The sequence below is a fragment of the Mauremys mutica genome, chromosome 20 (assembly GCF_020497125.1).
Source record: "Mauremys mutica isolate MM-2020 ecotype Southern chromosome 20, ASM2049712v1, whole genome shotgun sequence".
Lineage (NCBI taxonomy): Eukaryota > Metazoa > Chordata > Testudines > Geoemydidae > Mauremys > Mauremys mutica.
This window is the reverse complement of record NC_059091.1, coordinates 2,856,307-2,874,221: the sequence shown is the minus strand read 5'-3', so window position 1 is coordinate 2,874,221 and position 17,915 is coordinate 2,856,307. Positions and strand designations below refer to the sequence as shown.

At 70.5% G+C, this 17,915-nt stretch overlaps 2 protein-coding genes across 5 annotated transcripts in view; one reads left to right on the top strand and one right to left on the bottom strand.

The window, feature by feature from the left end:
• The first annotated feature begins 681 nt into the window (after positions 1-681).
• On the top strand, positions 682-10,278 carry PMEL (premelanosome protein). Its single transcript, XM_044995469.1, has 12 exons — positions 682-796; positions 3,727-3,852; positions 4,050-4,196; positions 5,015-5,155; positions 5,778-5,939; positions 6,469-6,864; positions 6,947-7,582; positions 7,939-8,046; positions 8,520-8,613; positions 8,892-9,094; positions 9,202-9,289; positions 9,983-10,278. The coding sequence occupies exons 1-12, from the start codon at positions 733-735 to the stop codon at positions 10,140-10,142; spliced, it is 2,325 nt and encodes a 774-aa protein (XP_044851404.1). The 5' UTR covers positions 682-732; the 3' UTR covers positions 10,143-10,278.
• Positions 10,279-10,788: 510 nt separating this feature from the next.
• Positions 10,789-17,915, bottom strand: part of DGKA (diacylglycerol kinase alpha) — a 29,158-nt gene continuing 22,031 nt past the window's right edge. For all 4 annotated transcript variants that reach the window (XM_044995458.1, XM_044995456.1, XM_044995455.1 and 1 more), the window contains exons 11-24: positions 17,782-17,901; positions 17,573-17,671; positions 16,825-16,914; positions 16,017-16,090; positions 15,304-15,378; positions 14,526-14,611; positions 14,366-14,455; positions 14,046-14,206; positions 13,865-13,929; positions 13,205-13,295; positions 12,397-12,586; positions 11,876-11,996; positions 11,671-11,731; positions 10,789-11,274 (exon numbers count right to left, since the gene is read on the bottom strand). In XM_044995458.1, the coding sequence (XP_044851393.1) occupies positions 11,176-11,274; positions 11,671-11,731; positions 11,876-11,996; positions 12,397-12,586; positions 13,205-13,295; positions 13,865-13,929; positions 14,046-14,206; positions 14,366-14,455; positions 14,526-14,611; positions 15,304-15,378; positions 16,017-16,090; positions 16,825-16,914; positions 17,573-17,671; positions 17,782-17,901 (1,422 nt within the window). In that variant the 3' untranslated portion in view covers positions 10,789-11,175. The remainder of the gene's footprint in view (positions 11,275-11,670; positions 11,732-11,875; positions 11,997-12,396; positions 12,587-13,204; positions 13,296-13,864; positions 13,930-14,045; positions 14,207-14,365; positions 14,456-14,525; positions 14,612-15,303; positions 15,379-16,016; positions 16,091-16,824; positions 16,915-17,572; positions 17,672-17,781; positions 17,902-17,915) is intronic.

Below are 17,915 nucleotides of genomic sequence, written 5' to 3'. Positions count from 1 at the left end.
TACGAGCACGGACACAGACTAAACCACTACGAGCCGGGTGCAAAGCCATTTTTTAAGTGTCCACAGATAAAGTTGCACCGGTTTGATTAGACTGGCTTTAAATCACACCCTAAATTAACCAGGCGAAGCTCTGCGTGTTGGCCAGGTCTAAGTCACTAGTGTTATAGGACCTGCCGCTGGAAGGCAAGTGCTCGGCTTCAGTATCCTGTAGCAGTGAGTTCCGCCTGCTAATTGTGTGTGTGTGTTTCACGTTTCCGTTGATCAGGTTTCAAGGTGCTGCCTGTCTCCTCGCTCCTGTATCGGGGAGAGGGGGAATGGAAGCAGCCGGATGCCCCGAGCGAGGTGGGGTGACTTGTCCCGTAGTGAGGTTGCCTCACGGGTTACTCGTCCCTCCTGTCGGTCTGTGATCAGTAGAGACGCTTTCCTCTCAGAGCGGAAACCCGTGTCTGTCCTTCGCCCCGCGAAATTCCAGGCTCTGGCTGGGAGGCAAAGCTAGTGAGGCCCCATTGTGCTAGAAACACAAACTTGTGACTGGTTGTCACCCCCACGCCCTGCTGCTGGGGGGTGTGTGTGTGTGGGGGTTTTTCCTGAGGTTGTGCCAGGAAAGGGGGCGGGGCTATGCAAAGGAGGTGCCTTCTTATGCAGGGCGTCCGGGATGCTTCACCTCTCTGCCGTCGGGCGGTCGCGGGGGTCCAGGCGCGCGCGGGGCGGGTGCGAAGGACGGGCCGGGAGATGCGGACGAGCTGGTACTTGGTGGCTGCCTGGGCCCTGCTGGCTGCGGCTGCAGCTCAACGCAGTGAGTGGGGTCCCGTCCTCAGGGCTAGCCACGGGCCTGGAGCGGGGGGAGGCAGGATCCACACCCCCGGCCAGGGCAGGATCGATCCCTGTCACGCCTCGTTCCTGACTCCAGAACGCTGGGGCGGGGACGGATAACCCCCCCGAGGCGCCGCAGGATCTTACCCTTGGGGGCCAAGGGGGCATTGACCTGCCATGGCCTAGCTCGGGGGTCACACTGGGCTTCCCCGCTCCCCTGCCCAGATCGCTGTGTGGGGCGGATGGTCCCAGCTGAAGGGGAGACGGGTCGGGGGGCGGGGGGGTGTGGTATGCAAATAGGGGCAGCAAAGACCCCAACTGACCCAGACCCCCAGCTCCATCCCTGCAGGGGGGAGCACGTTTCTTGGGGGGGGGAGGTGCTTTTGGATGCAGTGATGCTAAAATGTGAAGGGACCTTAAAGTCCTGGGGGGGGAGCAGCCCCCCCATAGCAATTCCAGCTCTCATGTGCCCCCTGTGGGCATGCGGAGGGTTCCCCCCTGCAGACAGACGCCCATGGCTGGGCCAGCTCCCTGGGCTGAGAGTGAGAGCAGAGACGGTGCTACGCCCTGGGGACCCCAAAGCCCCTTGCCCCTCACCCATCCCCAGTATTTCCACACCCCAGACCTAGCCCACCCCACTGCCTGCTCTGCCTGCGCCCCGAGCCCCCCGCCTCGAAGCTGCTCTGTGCCAGGCCGGCCTGGGGAGCAGGGCGGGGAGCGGCCCAGGGCAGTGCAGCCTCGCCCCGTCCGTCGGCTGCCCCCGAGCGGCTGCGCAGGGAGACGGGCCGGGCGCCCGCCGGGCCGGTTCCAAGCTGGAGCTGCCGGGTGCTCCGGTGGGTTTAACCCTCCTCGTCCCGGCGTGGCTGGAGCAGGGATGCGGCCCCGCCCCGCTGGGAAGCCTCTTGCCGGATTAACGGGGGCCGGGGGTAAAGCCGAACCGCGTGGGGAGCTGGCTCAGAGCCCCTGCTAATCCCCCGCCCTGGGCCCCGCGTCTGGCAAAGACTGGAATGGGGCTGAATCGGGGAGGGGGACCCAGTGGGGGACCCCACTGCGCTCACCCCCATCCCCATACCGAGGAGGGAGCCTGGGGGGCTGGTCTCTGCTCCCCAAGGGCGGACGGGGCAGCGGCTTCTGGGTAATCTCCGTACAGCTCCTTGCGCTGTGCCAGGCGCAGGGATGTCCCCACTGCCCCAGCCCCAACCTACCGCTGCAAGGACCCTTCCCCCCACCTACCTACTGTCGCCTGCAGTCAGGCATCTGCCCCCTGCAGTCCCCCCCAGCTGACCCTCCTGCCTCCTCCGAGACCCCCCGCCCTGTGCTGAGAACTAACACTGCACCCGTAGCAGGGGGAGGCCTGGACACCTGGCCCAGGGGCTTGCGGGGATCCCCTAAGCTAAGGGGGCAGGTTTGGGGGGCAGTTGATTCTCCGCCCTTAGCCCTTGTTGGTCTCTCTAGGCCTGTCTGCAGCGGGGAGCCCCCCTGAAGGCCTCACTTCTCAGTGGAGAGACACTGCGGGGGGGAGGGGGGCTGCCTGTCTGGCCCCATGTCTGCTGGGCGTGGGGTGGGGGGCGTTGAAAGTCAGACCATTTCCCTGGGAAGTCTCCCCTCCCTGCCCAAGCATCCCAAAGCGCTTCACTGCCAGGTGCTGAGCCTGACAACGGGGTCGCTGGCATTCCCCGCATCGTACAGCTGGGGAAACCGAGGCACGAAGGGAGACGGGGACATGATGCAAGTCATACAATGAGTCACCCCAGAACTGGGACTACACCCCAGGAGTCCAGGCCCCCTGTTCTGACCCACCTTCCCCCACTCCTCTCACAGAGCCAGGCAGAGAACCCAGGAGTCCTGACTCCCAGCCCCACCCCTGCTCCAACCACGAGACCCCCGCCCTTCACCCCCAGTGGTCACACTATCCAGGTGTGATATGGAAGGGCAGCGAGCTCTCCATCCCCCGTCCCACCCAGGGAGGCTGCCTGGGACTTCCCCCCTCCCCGCTGAGAGGTGGTGCAAAGGGGGGGCCATTAACCCCGCGCTGGCTGGAGCGCCCTGCACCAGGGACTCAGCTGAGAGTCACATGCAAGGGCTCGGCGGAGGATTTAGAGGCCCATGTGATGGGTTTTGCCTGGAGCCCCGAGTGCTGGGTGGGAGATCGGTCACATGCTCCCCGCACAGGCAGCCGGGGCGCGGGGGGTGGGAGGGCCGTGGCCAGGCTGGGCGCAGACACCCCCCAGCTGCTGGAGCCTGGGGGCCCGTGGGGCTGAGCCTGTCTGCGGGGGCCTGGAGGTGCCTCGGCTAGGTCCCCGTCCCGCGCTGCCGCTAGAGTCCCCGTCCCGCGCTGCCGCTCAGCCGGGACGCCAGGAGACAGGTGGTGCCCAGGCTGCCGGGGGCCATGGGCCCTGCCCCAGCGGAGGTGCCACGCCCAGTGCTTTGGGGCAGCGAATCTCCCACCGTTCTCCTCGTGGGGAATTATCCGCGCCCCCCCTGCAGCCTTCCCACCATGGAGCGCAAAGCACCTCGTTCATACTCCACACACGAGCTGGGGACGGAACCCAGGAGTCCTGACTAAACCTGCCCCCTCCCCTCCCCGCTCTAACCCAGGAGACGAGACACCTCTCCCTTCCCAGAGCTCAGCACAGAACCCAGGCGTCCTGACTAAACCTGCCCCCTCCCCTCCCCACTCTAACCCAGGAGAGGCCTCTTCCTTCCCAGAGCTCAGCACAGAACCCAGGCGTCCTGGGTTCCAGCCCTCACCCCACTGGGGAACACTCAAGCTCTGTTCTAGCCTGATCCACCCCGGGCAGTGACGGGTCTTTGCACGCCCTGGCGGGGGATCGAGGCCAGGGTCTGATCCTGCCAGCTGGGCTCAGGGACTGCGCCCCCCCCCATCCCATCTCGGATCCCGTCTCTCTCCAGGGGCCGGCAGCAGAGGCCAGGGGAGCGATCGACGGAACCGACAGCCCTCGGTCGAGGGGTCCTGGAACTCCCAGCTGTACCCCCGCTGGCAGGAGGGCGACCCCCGGCAGCAGAACTGCTGGAGAGGTACGGGCTGGCCCCTCTGAGCCCAACGCTGTGCCACTGGGGGCTGCGGGTCGGGAGTGAGGGGCACCGGCAGAGCGGGGGGGTTAGGGATGAAGGATTCATCCTGTGACAAGCTGGAAACACTCGGGGAGGGGGGGGCTGCACCCGTCCCCCGATCTGCGCCCCACCCGCTGGCTGCTTCCCCCTCTCCCTCCCAGGTGGCACCGTGACCTTTGACATCAGCAACGACGCCCCCACCATGACGGGCGCCAGGGCCACCTTCGCCATCGCCCTGCGCTTTCCCGGCACCCAGGCGGTGCTGCCCGACGGCCGGGTCGTGTGGAGCCAGAACTGCACCGTGAACGGTGAGACCCCCCCCCGCGACGCGCCTGCTCTGGGGCTGGGAGGGACCACGTGCCCCCCCCTCGGTATTTCAGCAGCACGTGGGGTGGAGAATATTGCTGGGGGGGGCTAGTATTCCCGGGGGGAGCGCAGCTGCATGCACAGTATTTCTATATGGGGGGCAGTGGAGCTAGGATTTCTATCGGGTGGGGGGGGCTGCCTCGAAAGCCGCCCGCATTAGTCCCCTGGATTTGAAAGGACCCTCTTGGGGGGCTGGACCCCCCCCCGGGGGCGGCCGGTGCCAGGATGTGCTGACCCCCCTGATTGCCCTGCTCCTGCGGTTGAACCATCTGCCAGTGGCAGCTCCGGGCTGCATTCGGGGCAGGCGGCCCAGCCCGCCCCATGGTCCCTTGGTGCTGGGGGGCAGAAGTGCTGCTAGTGGCCATGTGGGCCAGAGTTAAGGGGCTCCCAGGCCGGGGTCCAGATGTTTCCCCCGCCCCAGCGCCACCAGATCCACCCAGCGGCAGCTGCCCCCGCCCCAGCTCCACGCAGGATCTGCCCCCTTCTCAGCCTGCTCCCAGGCCTGGTGGGGTGGGGGTGGGGCAGAAACAGCTCTGGCTGCCCCTAGGGCAACCCCCTCCCCAGATAGGGCTGGGAACAGAACCCAGGAGTCCTGGCTCCCAGCCCCCCCCCCTTTTCTAACCACTAGCCCCCACTCCCCTCCCAGAGCCAGGAGAGAACCCAGGAGTCCTGGCTCCCAGCCCCTCCCCTTTTCTAACCACTAGCCCCCACTCCCCTGCCAGAGCCAGGAGAGAACTAACGGCCCCCTTCCCTCCTGCAGGTACCCGGGTGAGACAGGGCGACGCTGTCTTCCCAGAGGAGCTGGGCGAGGGCCCTGGTGGCGTCTTCCCCGACGGGCAGCCCTTCCCCCCCAGCGCCCGGGGCAAGCGCAGCAAATTCGTCTACGTCTGGCGGACCTGGGGTGAGAGGCGGCTCCCTGCCCACTGCCCGGCTCCTCCCGGGCCCCCCCCACCCTGCAGGCCCCTCGCAGAGGGAGCCCCACCGAAGGCAGGGCCACGGCAGAAGGCTCCACCCCACGGGCAGGGCTGGCCCCGGCACCCCACGGGTGGGGCTGACCCCCAGCGCCCCACGGGTGGGGCTGACCCCCAGCGCCCCATGGGGGACTCTAGCCTGAGGCTGGCCCCTGGCGCCCCCCAATATCCCTCGACGTCTTCTGCTCTTCGAAGCCCCCGAACCAACGTTATCCAATTACTTCTCCCAGCGTTTCCTACCATTAGGGCAGATGGGGAAACTGAGGCACAGACGAGCCCCAATCGCACTCCCTGGCAGAGCTGGGAATACAACCCAGGAGTCCTGGCTCCTGGTAACCCCCCAGCCCCCGCTGTAACCAAGACACCTCCCTCTCCTCCCAGAGCTGGGAGAGAACCCAGGAGTCCTGGCTCCCAGCCCCCTGCTCTGGCCACTAGCGCCCCCAGACCACGCTGCAGGACCCTCTCCAGTCAGAACTGGGGTCTGGGTGCACGTGCCCCCGAGCTCTGCCCCCCTGCTCCCTCCTGGGCTGCACCCTGACCTCTCCCCCCCAGGGCAGTACTGGCAGGTGGTAGACGGCCCCTCCTCGCTGCTGACGGTGGAGACGGCCGGCGTGCCCCTGGGCTCCTATGCCATGGACGTGCAGGTGTATCACTACCGCGGGCGCCAGAAGTTCATCCCCATGGGCCGCGCCACGTCCCAGTTCAGCATCACGGGTGAGGCCCGGGCAGGGCAGGGGGCGACGACCGGGGGCTGCTGGGCGGGAGGGGGCCTGGACGGGTTTCACCCTCCTCACCACGGGCTCCATTTGGGCACCACGGGCTCCTCTTCCTCCTCCACCTCCACGGCCTCGCTCCGCTCTGCTCGCCCCCCGCCCCAGAGCAGCTCCCCGGGCAGGTCGGGGGCAGGGCTGTTGGGGCATGGAGCAGGTCCCAGGGCAGGGTGGAGGAACCATGGGGCTGCGGAGGCGGGGGGGCCAGGGTCTGTGGGGTTCCAGGGGGCAGGGGGGCCCAGGTCTGTGGGGCGGGGGGGCCCAGCGTCTGTGGGGCCCTGGGCCTGTGGGGGCAGGGGGGGCAGGGTCTGTGGGGCTCTGGGCCTGTGGGGGCAGGACACCCTGGGGTCTGTGGGGTTCCAGGGGACAGGGGGGCCTGGGTTTGTGGGGGCAGGGGGACCCCAGGGTCTGTGGGGCTCCAGGAGGCAGGACCCCATCACAAAGGTCTGGAGTCTTCCTGCCCCCCCCCCCAGACCAGGTGCCCTTCGCCGTGGACATCGCCCAGGTGCTAGACGTGGACGGGGGCGACCGGCGCTTCGTGCGGAACCGGGCCGTGGCCTTCAGCGTCCGGCTGCACGACCCCAGCCGCTACCTGCAGGCCGCCGACCTCTCCTACTCCTGGGACTTCGGGGACCAGAGCGGGACCCTCATCTCCCGCGCCAGCACCGTCACCCACACCTACCTGGAGGCCGGCCCCGTCCAGCCCCGCGTGGTGCTCCAGGCTGCCATCCCCGTGGCCTGCAGCAGCACCTCGCCGGCACCGGTCGTGGACCCCACCACGGCCCCCCCGGCGCAGCCCACCTCCGCCTCGGCTCCAGCCAGCCTGGCGCCCAGCGGGGTCCCCACGCAGACCCCGGCACCGAGCGTGGGTAAGTGGCGGGCATGTCCCTGGGGCTGGGCTGCGGGTGCCAGCCTGGAAGCGGCTGCAGCTCTTGCTCTCTCTGCCCGCAGCGCCCACCGCCACGGCCGAGCCAGCGACGCCCACGGCAGGCCCTGCCTCCGTCCCTGCCAGCCCCGCAGAGCCCGGCATGGGCACCACCCTCCCCAGTGCTGCGACCCCGGCCGCCGCCAGTACCGCAGCTCCCACCCCTGCCTTGGAAACCGGCACCGTGCCCGCCGTGGCACCTGAGTCCGTGGTCACCGTCGTCGCCGCCGGCTCAGACCTGGCCGTGGCTTCTGTGGATCCGCTGCTCCCTGCCTCTGTCTCTGCCACTGGGGACCTGCCAGGCACCTCGCCACCGGCATCTGCGTCCTCCGTGGCCAACCCACCGGGCACCTCGCCACCAGCATCTGCGTCCTCCGTGGCCAACCCGCCGGGCACCTCGCCACCTATGTTTGCGTCCACCGTGGCCAATGCGCCGGGCACCTCGCCACCAGCATCTGCGTCCTCCGTGGCCAACCCGCCGGGCACCTCGCCCCCTACGTTTGCGTCCTCCGTGGCCAACGCGCCGGGCACCTCGCCACCAGCATCTGCGTCCTCCGTGGCCAACCCGCCGGGCACCTCGCCACCTACGTTTGCGTCCTCCGTGGCCAACCTGCCGGCCAGCGTGGCAGGAACCGTGGCCAACACTAGCTTGGAAGTGGCAGGTGGGTGCCTCGCATGGGGGGGTCCCACGGGGCTGACCCAAAAGATCCCCCACGCTCCAGTGATCTCAGGGGTCCAGCTTGGGCCTGCTCTCAGGCTGTGGGGGGCAGGGTCCTGCCCGGGCTGCCTGGGGATTGAGGCCGGGGAGGCTCGGCTCAGCCGGATACGGGGCCCTGGGGGTGGAGGGCAGCGGGTCGCGGCTGCGCCTGGCGGGGGGGCAGCATGGTCCCAGGCCCAGCGGCCGGAGCCAGGACAACGTCGGGCATCCCGCGGGCGGGGCAGCTGTGAGCCAGGGGGCTCGCCGGGTGGGCCGGGCCTGGCCGGGGGAGTCTCCTTCCTGTCTCTTGTCTCTCGGCAGACGCGGATCCTGCCGCCCCCGAGGCTCTGGTGCTGGCCAAGCGGCAGGCGCCCGCCGGCTGCCTCCTGTACCGATACGGCACCTTCTCGACGGAGCTGGAGATCGTCCGTGAGTTGGGGCCCGGTGCCTCCTGCGCTCGCTGCCCCCGGCCCAGGGCCCCAGCAAGCCCCTGGCCCCGAGCAATGGGGGGCGCAGGCCGGCCACGGGGCAGTGACCAGCCACAGAGCTCCGGGCGTGGGAGGGGCCAACCCAGCCTGGCGGGGCTCGGGGCAGGGGGCACTGGTGAAATCCAGGGGCTCCATGGTCCCTGGGGGTGAGTCTGGCCCGAGATTCACCCTGAATGGGGGGCTGCCCTGCCCCCCATGTGCTTGGGAAGGGGGCACAGTGCAGGGCCCCCCAGTCGTTCCCATGCCACCCCCTGTATCTGGACCACAGCAATGGGCACTGGGCCGGCTCCGCTGCTGGGCTCTGTCCATGGGGGGGGGCTGCTTCCAGGGGAGCGGCGGGTTCCGGGGGTGGCCGTGGCTGGGCGGGGACAGGTATCGGGGCACCGTGCCCCCCCTAATGCCCGCCCGTTGCAGAGGGGATCGAGAGCGTGGAGATCGTCCAGGTGGTGCCACTGGCCCCGGCGGCGGGCGAGAACGCCGTGGAGCTCACCGTGACCTGCCAGGGGAGGTAGGGGGCACCGGGGGGTGGCATGCGGGACGGGCAGGGCTCCAGCTGGCAGGGCGGCTTCATGCACCAACCCCCCTCACCCCACGGCCTGGAGCCCGGCCCCACCCTGCAGCAGAACCTCCCAGCCCAGCTGGGGGAGATCCCCCGGGCCAGGCCACCCCCAGCACTGGGGCGGCCCCCGCGCCTGCTGGAGCCTGGCTCCCAGGGGCACCTGGCCCTTCCCCCGCCTGCGGGCATCCTCCCCCCCCGGCCATGCCTTACCTGCCCCCTCCCCCCAGCCTGCCGGACGAGGTCTGCACCACCGTCTTGGACCCCACGTGCCGCACCCCCCAGCAGAGCGTCTGCAGCCCCGTGCCGCCGGCGCCCGCCTGCCAGCTCCTGCTGCGCCAGCCCTTCAGCCAGAGCGGCCTCTACTGCCTCAACGTCTCGCTGGCCAACCCCGCCAGCCTGGCCGTCGCCAGCACCCACGTCAGCATCCGAGGTAGGGCCTGGGTTTGGGGGGGCGGCGCTGGGAGAGGGGGAGGGTAACGGAGAGGCTGGCTGGCGGCCCCACCCCGGCCCCGCCTCACCGCTGCCCGTGCCCTGCAGGTGCCGATCCCGCCGCGCCCAGGATCACACTCATCGTGGGGCTCACGCTGGTAGCCGTGGCCCTCGGCGCCGCGTCCTACGCCTACAGGTGAGACCAGCCCCTGCCCCTGCCCCTGCCCGCTTCGTCCGCCGGGGCCGTGCCAGCCCGGCCCGGTCCCGCCGCTCCCAGAGCCAGGGCACCAACCGCCCCCCCCCCAGCCCAGCCCGGTCCCGCCGCTCCCAGAGCCAGGGCACCAACCGCCCCCCCCCCCCAGCCCAGCCCGGTCCCGCCGCTCCCAGAGCCAGGGCACCAACCGCCCCCCCCCTGGCAGCCCGGCCCGGCCCCACCGCTCCCAGAGCCAGGGCACCAACCGCCCCCCCCCTGGCAGCCCGGCCCGGCCCCACCGCTCCCAGAGCCAGGGCACCAACCGCGCCCCCCAGCCCAGCCCAGCCCAGCAGCACCCACATGCCCAGCTAAGATCAGGGCCCTCTCCGGGGCTGGGCACTGCCCAGCGTCCCCTGGCCACGATCAGGGCCCCACTGGGCCAGGCGCAGCCCCAGCTCCTGCCCCGAAGAGCTTCCCTGCTGCACAAAGGGAGGGTTGTGAGCTCCCAGTTATGGAGGGGGAAACTGAGGCACGGTGCATCAGTGGCAGAATTAGGGCAAACCCAGCTCCCGGCGTTGTGGGCTGCCCTCTGTGGAGCCAGCCCCCATGTGGTGGGGTTTTTTTGGAGGGGGGGCCCAGTCCTGAGCTCCAGCAGGCCAGGTATGACCCCACCCCCCTCTCTTTGCCCCTTGGCAGGCGTGTGAAGTACAGACCCCTGCCTGCCGGCCCCGCCCGCAGCCCCCTCCCCCGGGCCTGGCTGCCCGACCGTGCCGCCCTGCGTCTCCTCCTGCGCCAGGCCTGGGGCACCGCGCCCACCGGCGAGAGCAGCCCCCTGCTGAGCGGCAACGTGGTGTAGAGACGGCGACGCCCCCGAAGGACCCGGCCCAGCCCCCGAGCTGCACTGCTCCCTGCCCCCACAGCACGGGGGGAGAGGAGGGAGCCCCCCCTCAGCTGGGGGGTGCCCGTGTCCTTACCAGCTATTAAACACTCAGACTCCCGCCCGCGTCGGCTTGGTTCTGTCCGCGCCAGGGAAGGTGCTGGGTGAATGCTGGGGGGGGGCTGGCGATGCGGGGGAGGGGGGGGGGTGAGATATTCAGGACCCAGCACCCCGAATGTGGAGTCAGCCGCCCCCCCCCACTATGGGTCATGCTTAGCACCCTCCCCGGCAGGGGAAGGCAAAGCAGGGGGCAGGGAGGTGCCCGCAGGGACTGGAATGGAACCCAGGCGTCCTGCAACCCACTGTCCCCCAGAACTGGGCGTAGGAACCCAGGCGTCCTGGGACGCTGTGAGCCCAGCCCCCCCGGGCAGCGCTGCCTCTAACCCCAGCTCACCCCTCCGGGCGCGTGACGGGCACCAGGCATGGGGCGCCCTGCTCAAAGCCACGGCCTGGGGCCCGGGGCCCACCCCCCGCCCCTGGGGCCCACCCCCCGCCTGAGAACTGGGGTTTGTGCCCCTCCCCCCAGAACAGAGACCACGGGGGGGGGGAGAAAACCAAAACTCCGACCTTTATTAGTGAGATGAGGCACTTGGAATCTCAAGGGGGAGGGGCTGGACGGTGGGGGCAATAAATAGGGGGCTGGAATGTGGGGTACGCGGGGGCCCAGCGTGCTGCTGCCCCCCTCCCCGCAGGGGCCAGAGCTGCACGGGAGGGGCAGGTACAGACGCCCCCCTTGCCCCCATCATGGGGCAGAAACAGCGGAGAGGAGGGGGGGCAGCGGGGGGGGGCAGACCAAGGCCCCCGCCCGGCCCCCGCTCGCTACCAGGCACGGGCCAGGCTGGCAAGCAGGGGAGCGGGGGCAGAGAAGGGGCCCTGGCTGGCGGGGCCCCATGACGCAATGACGCCCAAGGGGGCCGGGTCGGGGGGGTCCTTGTCCCCCAGCTGGGCCCCCCTACGACTCAGGGGGTCCCTTCTTGATGCCGAAGAAGCTGGAGGAGCGGGGGGGCGGGGCCAGGAGCATGGGCGCCTGGTTCTTGTGGGTGATCCTGATCTGAAAGAGAGAGAGAGAGTGGGGGGAGGACACGCTGGGGGGGCCCCTTCCCCCAGCTCCGGTCACCCCCCCCCACGTTCCCTGGTAATGCACCTGCCCTCCCCCCGGCACCTCCTGTCCTTGGGGGGCGGGTGGGCTGCCAGCACTGCAGCCCCATAGCTCCGAACCGCCCTTCAGCGAGCGAGGGGCCCCCGGGCCCCACCCCAAACGGGCCCCGTCTCTGCCGCCTGCCCCCCCACCCCCACAACGCCAGGCGGCCCCGGCTTCCTTCACACCCCCAACGGATTGGCGGGGCAGGGGGGTCTATTGAGGCCTCTCGCAGGGGCTGGGAACGCTGCAGGGGCCCCGGATCCCCACCGCTGGGGAGCACGGGGGGACCCCGCTGTGGCTCCTTACCGTGCAGGGTGGCTGCATCCAGGGCTCCCCGTCGATCTGCATGGGCAGGCACTTCAGGGTCCTGCGGAGACCCCGGTGTGAGACAGGAGCACACCCCCCCGCCCCCAACATGGGGCGGGTCCCAGGAGCGGGAGGCCAGGGCTGAGCCTGCCTCCCTTGGTACCACGGGGGGCCGCCCGCCCCCGGGGGACCCCCCAGCGCTCACCGCAGCGTGATCTCCGAGCACTTGGCCAGTCGCTTCCCTGCGCTCTTCAGCCCCGTGTAGATCTGCCCCATCTCGATCACGCCCTCCAGCCCCACCACTTCCAGCCGCCTGTCGCTCAGGTCTGCGGGGAGCGAGGGGGGGAGGGGCCGTCAGCGCTGGGGCCCCTGCTGCCGGGGGCCCGGGGATGACTGAGCCCAGCCCCCACACGTGGGTCCCCCCAGCCAGCTCCGGGGGCCGGCGGACGAGTCCTCAGTGAGTGGGGCTGGTCAGCGGGCACCAGGGGGTGGGGGTACCCGGGGTGCCCCAGCTCTGGGGAGCTCCCCTCCCAACCCCCCCATAGGCTGCTGTGCCTTTAAGGAGGCGGGGCTCTAATGGCTCCGCCTAGTGGGAGGGGCCAAGGGGGGCTGTGCCGGTGTTCATGCAGAATTAGCCTGTAACCTGCCTGGGGCCCCGCCCCCCACCTGCACCTAAGAGGTGGCCCCGCCCCCGCTCCGCCTGAGGCCCCGCCCCCCGCCCTGCACCTTGCACGCAGGTCTTGAGCAGCTCCGGGTCGGTGACGGCCTGGGGCTGGCTCCCCCCGCCCGCGTTCCGGGCCTCGCCCAGCGGCTTCTTGGTCTCGCCCCAGAGGTTGGAGCCGCCGTGCATGCTGGGGATGTTGAGGACGGCGACCCCCGAGAGGGCTCCGCTCAGGTCCAGGGGTTGCCCGCAGCACTGGGGGGGCAGTGCCCAAGTTACCAACCGGGCACCTCCTTAAACCAGCCCCCACCCCAGCGAGGCCACCCGGCTCGCCTGCCGATGCTCCAGCCCTGGGCTCTGCCAGCGAGGGGGCGCTGGGGGGGGGGTGCTCCCAGCTCCTCCAGCCCTGGGCTCTGCCAGCGGGGGGGCTGGGGCGGGGGGGGGTGCTCCGAGCTCCTCCGGCCCTGGGCTCTGCCAGCGGGGGGCGCTGGGGCGGGGGGGCGCTGGGGGGGGGGTGTGCTCCGAGCTCCTCCGGCCCTGGGCTCTGCCAGCGGGGGGCGCTGCGGGGGGCAGGGCAGGAGGGCCAGCTCGGGGGGTGCTCCCAGCTGCTCCAGCCCTGGGCTCTGCCAGCGGGGGGCGCTGGGGCGGGGGGGGGGTGCTCCGAGCTCCTCCGGCCCTGGGCTCTGCCAGCGGGGGGCGCTGGGGCGGGGGGGGGGGTGCTCCGAGCTCCTCCGGCCCTGGGCTCTGCCAGCGGGGGGCGCTGGGGCGGGGGGGGGGTGCTCCGAGCTCCTCCGGCCCTGGGCTCTGCCAGCGGGGGGCGCTGGGGCGGGGGGGGGGTGCTCCGAGCTCCTCCGGCCCTGGGCTGTCCCTCACCTCAATGGTCAGATATTCCTTGAGCTTTTTGCAGGTGGCGAAGATGGTCTCAGATGTGGCAAATTCAAAATACCAGAGTTTGTTCTTCATCCTGGAGAGGAACCAGAGCCCACAAACCCCGGGTGGAAAACAGAACAAACCAAACCACAGCAGGGGGCGCCGTGGGGGCGGGCAGGGCACTGGGGGGGGGGAGGGGAGTGCCCAGCTGTTCCCATCCCAGCAGGGGGCGCTGTGGGGGCAGGGTGCTGGCAGGACCCACATGGGACGCCAGGGCCCCCCCACCTCCGGGAACCCCTAGGCTACAGCGCGGCTGGCAGCCCAGCCCCCGCCCCCCAGCCTGCCCCCCTCGCCCCCTGCCCGGCCGGCCCCTGCCCCCCAGCCTGCCCCCCTCGCCCCCTGCCCGGCCAGCCCCCGCCCCCCAGCCTGCCCCCCTCGCCCCCTGCCCGGCCAGCCCCCGCCCCCCAGCCTGCCCCCCTGCCCCCCCTCGCCCCCTGCCCGGCCGGCCCCTGCCCCCCTCGCCCCCTGTCCGGCCGGTCCCTGCCCCCCAGCCTGCCCCCCTCGCCCCCTGCCCGGCCAGCCCCCGCCCCCCAGCCTGCCCCCCTCGCCCCCTGCCCGGCCGGCCCCTGCCCCCCAGCCTGCCCTACCCCCCCCCCCACTCACCTGCTGTTGAATTTCTCGGGGTACTTCTCCCTCATGAGGTGGAAGCGGTGAGCGATGGAGGCGTCCTGGAGACGAGACAGACGCAGTCAGAGCCCAGCGGCTGCCCCCTGCGGGGGTGACACCGACCAGGCCCTGAGCATCCTGGGGGCCCCCCCAAACCACCGCCCCCCCCCGGCCGTACCACGCCGATGGAGAAGTAGTTGTTGATGATCTCGTAGGGGACGGGGTCCCCCTTCTCCGCGGGGTTCTCGGGGGTCACCTGCACCAGCCACCGGTCCATGGGCAGGACGCTGCTGCTCTCGATGTCCTTCAGGATCTTCCCCAGGTTCTCCCCGTCGTAGCCTGGGGGTGGGGGCAGGGCGTCAGGGGGGGCAGCGGTGCCCCAGCTGGGCTGAGCAGGGGGGGGGGATCTGGGCCGGCCGTGCCCGTTGCTCTGACGGGGTCGGGGGGGGGCCAGGCCAGGCAGATCCATGGGCCCGGCTCCCCCCCGGCGTCACTCACCTCCTCCCCAGCGCAGGCACCGCGCCAGGTCATTGCCGGTGCCCAGCGGCAGCAGGGCCACTGGGGGGCGCCGGGGCAGGTTGGCTTTATCTGCAACGAGAGGGGGGGTGGTCAGCGGGGGGGCCAGGTTACTGCCCCTCCCCCTCCAGCTTCCACCTACCGATGGCGTCCAGGATCCACCCCACGGTGCCGTCCCCCCCGCACACCAGGATCCGGAAATCCGGCACGTCCCGGAAAAAGTTCAGCCTGAGAACAGACACACGGAGCTGGGTCACCGCTGGGGCCCGGATTCCCCCCCCCCCCCGATTCCCTGCCAGATCCTCCCCAAGGGTCAGTTAAACCCTGACCCGCCCTGGGTTCCCCCCAGCTCTGCCGGTGCCCCTCACTCCCGACCCGCAGCCCCCTGCTCCCCCAGCCCTGGGCTCCCCCCTTCCCCCGCCCTGCCGGTGCCCCTCACTCCCAACCCACAGCCCCCTGCTCCCCCAGCCCTGGGCTCCCCCCTTCCCCCGCCCTGACGGTGCCCCTCACTCCCGACCCGCAGCCCCCTGCTCCCCCAGCCCTGGGCTCCCCCCTTCCCCCGCCCTGCCGGTGCCCCTCACTCCCAACCCACAGCCCCCTGCTCCCCCAGCCCTGGGCTCCCCCCTTCCCCCGCCCTGACGGTGCCCCTCACTCCCGACCCGCAGCCCCCTGCTCCCCCAGCCCTGGGCTCCCCCCTTCCCCTGCCCTGCCGGTGCCCCTCACTCCCGACCCGCAGCCCCCTGTTAGCCCAGCCTGGGGCTGCCAGAGCCCTCACTCGGCCGATGCCCTTTGACCCTCGCCCCCACCCCATTCATGCTGTGGAGCTGCCCCGTGGCGTTGCAATGTGGGCAAGAGTCCACTAGGGGGCGGGGGCGAGCCCCACCCGCGAAAGGCCGCGGGGCCCCTGAATTCTCACTCACCCAGGGGCTGGGCCCCCCTTCATCAGGTTGTAAACCTGCCGCGGGTTGAGGAGATACTGGAGCTTCCGGAGCACCCTGGTCGTGGAGACGAAGGGAGGGTTTCAGGAGCGGCGCCGACAAGCCTAGAACCCACCGGGCATCGCCATGGACACGCCCCCCCCCCGGACAGTCTAGAGCTGGGAAGAGAACCCCGGAGTCCTGCCACCTCCCTCCCCCCACTCCATGTCTAACCATTAGACCCCATACTTCTGGCACTGCCAGAAATAGAACCCAGGAGTCCTGCCTCTGCCCCCTCCCCCTGCCCCATGTCTAACCATTAGGCCCCACACTTCTCGCACTGCCAGACATGGAACCCAGGAGTCCTGCCTCCCCCCCCATGTCTAACCATTAGACCCCACACTTCTCGCACTGCCAGACATGGAACCCAGGAGTCCTGCCTCCCCCCCCATGTCTAACCATTAGACCCCACACTTCTCGCACTGCCAGACATGGAACCCAGGAGTCCTGCCTCTGCCCCCTCCCCCCGCCCCATGTCTAACCATTAGGCCCCACACTTCTCGCACTGCCAGAAATAGAACCCAGGAGTCCTGCCTCCGCCCCCTCCCCCCACCCCATGTCTAACCATTAGGCCCCACACTTCTCGCACTGCCAGACATAGAACCCAGGAGTCCTGTCTCCCAAGAGCCCCCCCCACTAGATCCCACCTCTCTTACCTCTCCCCCTGTTTCCCGCCACTCTTGGGGTTGACGAAGACCAGGAGGGGGTGGGTGTCGGGTACTGGGATGATCTGCAGGGTGAGGGAAAGGGAAAACGAAAGGATGAGACACGAGTGAGTCACGAGCGCTGGCCAGAGCAAACCGCAGCCGGGTTCCATCAGGACGACCGCACGCCAGCGGCAGCCGCGGCACGGCTGGGGCGGGGATCTGCGGCTCGTGCCGAGGGGCTGGGGGGTCAGCAAGGCAACGCCTGGCTAGTGCCACTGCGGGCACGGGAAGAAGTGCACGTGTCGGGGTCTGCGCCGGCCGAGGCGACGCCAAGTCCGCGGGGTTTCACCGGCTCCCTCCAGCCGCACCGGCTCAGGGGAGGCAGCTGCTGTGGCCAAGTTGCATGGCCACCTTCTGCCACCAGAGGGAGCCACTGTGCCCTGTATGAGCCAATAGCGAGTGTCCTCGGTGTGTATGGACCACTGTGAAGGAGGGGCCGGGAAGCCCAGGGCTGGGCGAGCGGGGGCTGCAGGTCGGGAGTGAGGGGCACCAGCAGGGCTGGGGAATGGGGGAGCCCAGGGCTGGGCGAGCAGGGGGCTACGGGTCGGGAGTGAGGGGCACCGGATAGGAATGGCTGACCTGGGGGACGGGGTGTTACCTCGTTCTGGGCAGGGATAAACTCCCTCATTTTTTGAAATCCCAGCCCCACCCCCGCCCAGGCCCTGCCGTGGGGCCTCGCCTGGTGCCTATTCCAGGTGGCCGCACCCCGCAGGTGCCAGCCGAAGAGCAGCGCCGTTGAGGCGTCGCCCCCACTCACCCGCAGCGCCTGGCCCTCGGGCGTGGTGCAGGGCTGCGGCGTCTCCTCCACCGGGGTCCCACCGTCGTTCTTCTGGCTGTTCTGCCTCTCCTGGAACCCAGAGCCAGGACGTCACCTGGGGGCAGGGGTCCGGAGCTGGCGCTGGAGGCTCCGTGGGGGCGGGGGCCCGGAGCCGGTGCCAGAGCCCAGACGGGCCCGGAGCCCTGGGAGAGGAACCAGCAGCCCCCAGGGGCTCCGTGGGGGCAGGGGCCCGGAGCCCTGGGAGAGGAACCAGCAGCCCCCAGGGCCTCCGTGGGGGAGAAGCCCAGAGCCGGTGCTGGAGCCCAGACGGGCCCGGAGCCCTGGGAGAGGATCCAGCAGCCCCCAGGGGCTCCGTTGGGGCAGGGGCCCGGAGCCGGCGCTGGAGCCCAGACGGGCCCGGAGCCCTAGGAGAGGATCCAGCAGCCCCCAGGGGCTCCGTTGGGGCAGGGGCCCGGAGCCGGCGCTGGAGCCCAGACGGGCCCGGAGCCCTAGGAGAGGATCCAGCAGCCCCCAGGGACTCCGTGGGGGCAAGGGATGAGCTGCTGCTTTGGGTTCAAAGCCCAGTGGGGCACAGAGCCCCTCGCCGGTGGCCTCTGGTCTCACCCCAGCGTGGAGGCGGGGGGAACTCCCCAGCCTGGCAGGCCTCCCAAAGGCGCCCGGCCTGGTCCAGAAAGCCCCTAGCCAGCGGCTCCGGGCAGGTCCATCCGCCCGGCGGGGACTCACTCACCAGCACCACGGGGTAGATGGCCGAAGGGGGCAGGACGTGGTCGCGCAGGGCCCCGCAGTCGCAGGTCGGGGGCACGCTGGGCTGACACTCCTCGTGGATCTGGGGGAGATGGGGGTTAGCGCGGCGCAGGCTCTGGCCCCACCTCCCCTGAAGCTGCCCCCAGCCCCTGGCAGAGCGACAGGGGCACCGGGGGGGGGGGTCGCACCCACCTTGAGGTGGCACCAGACGCAGTGAAGCCCCGTCAGGCTCTGGAAACTCTTGATCTTCTTCTGACACTTGTCGCACTTGCTGGCCTCGCAGCCGCCCTTCACCCACACGTGGCTCTGCGCCTGGGGAGGGACGG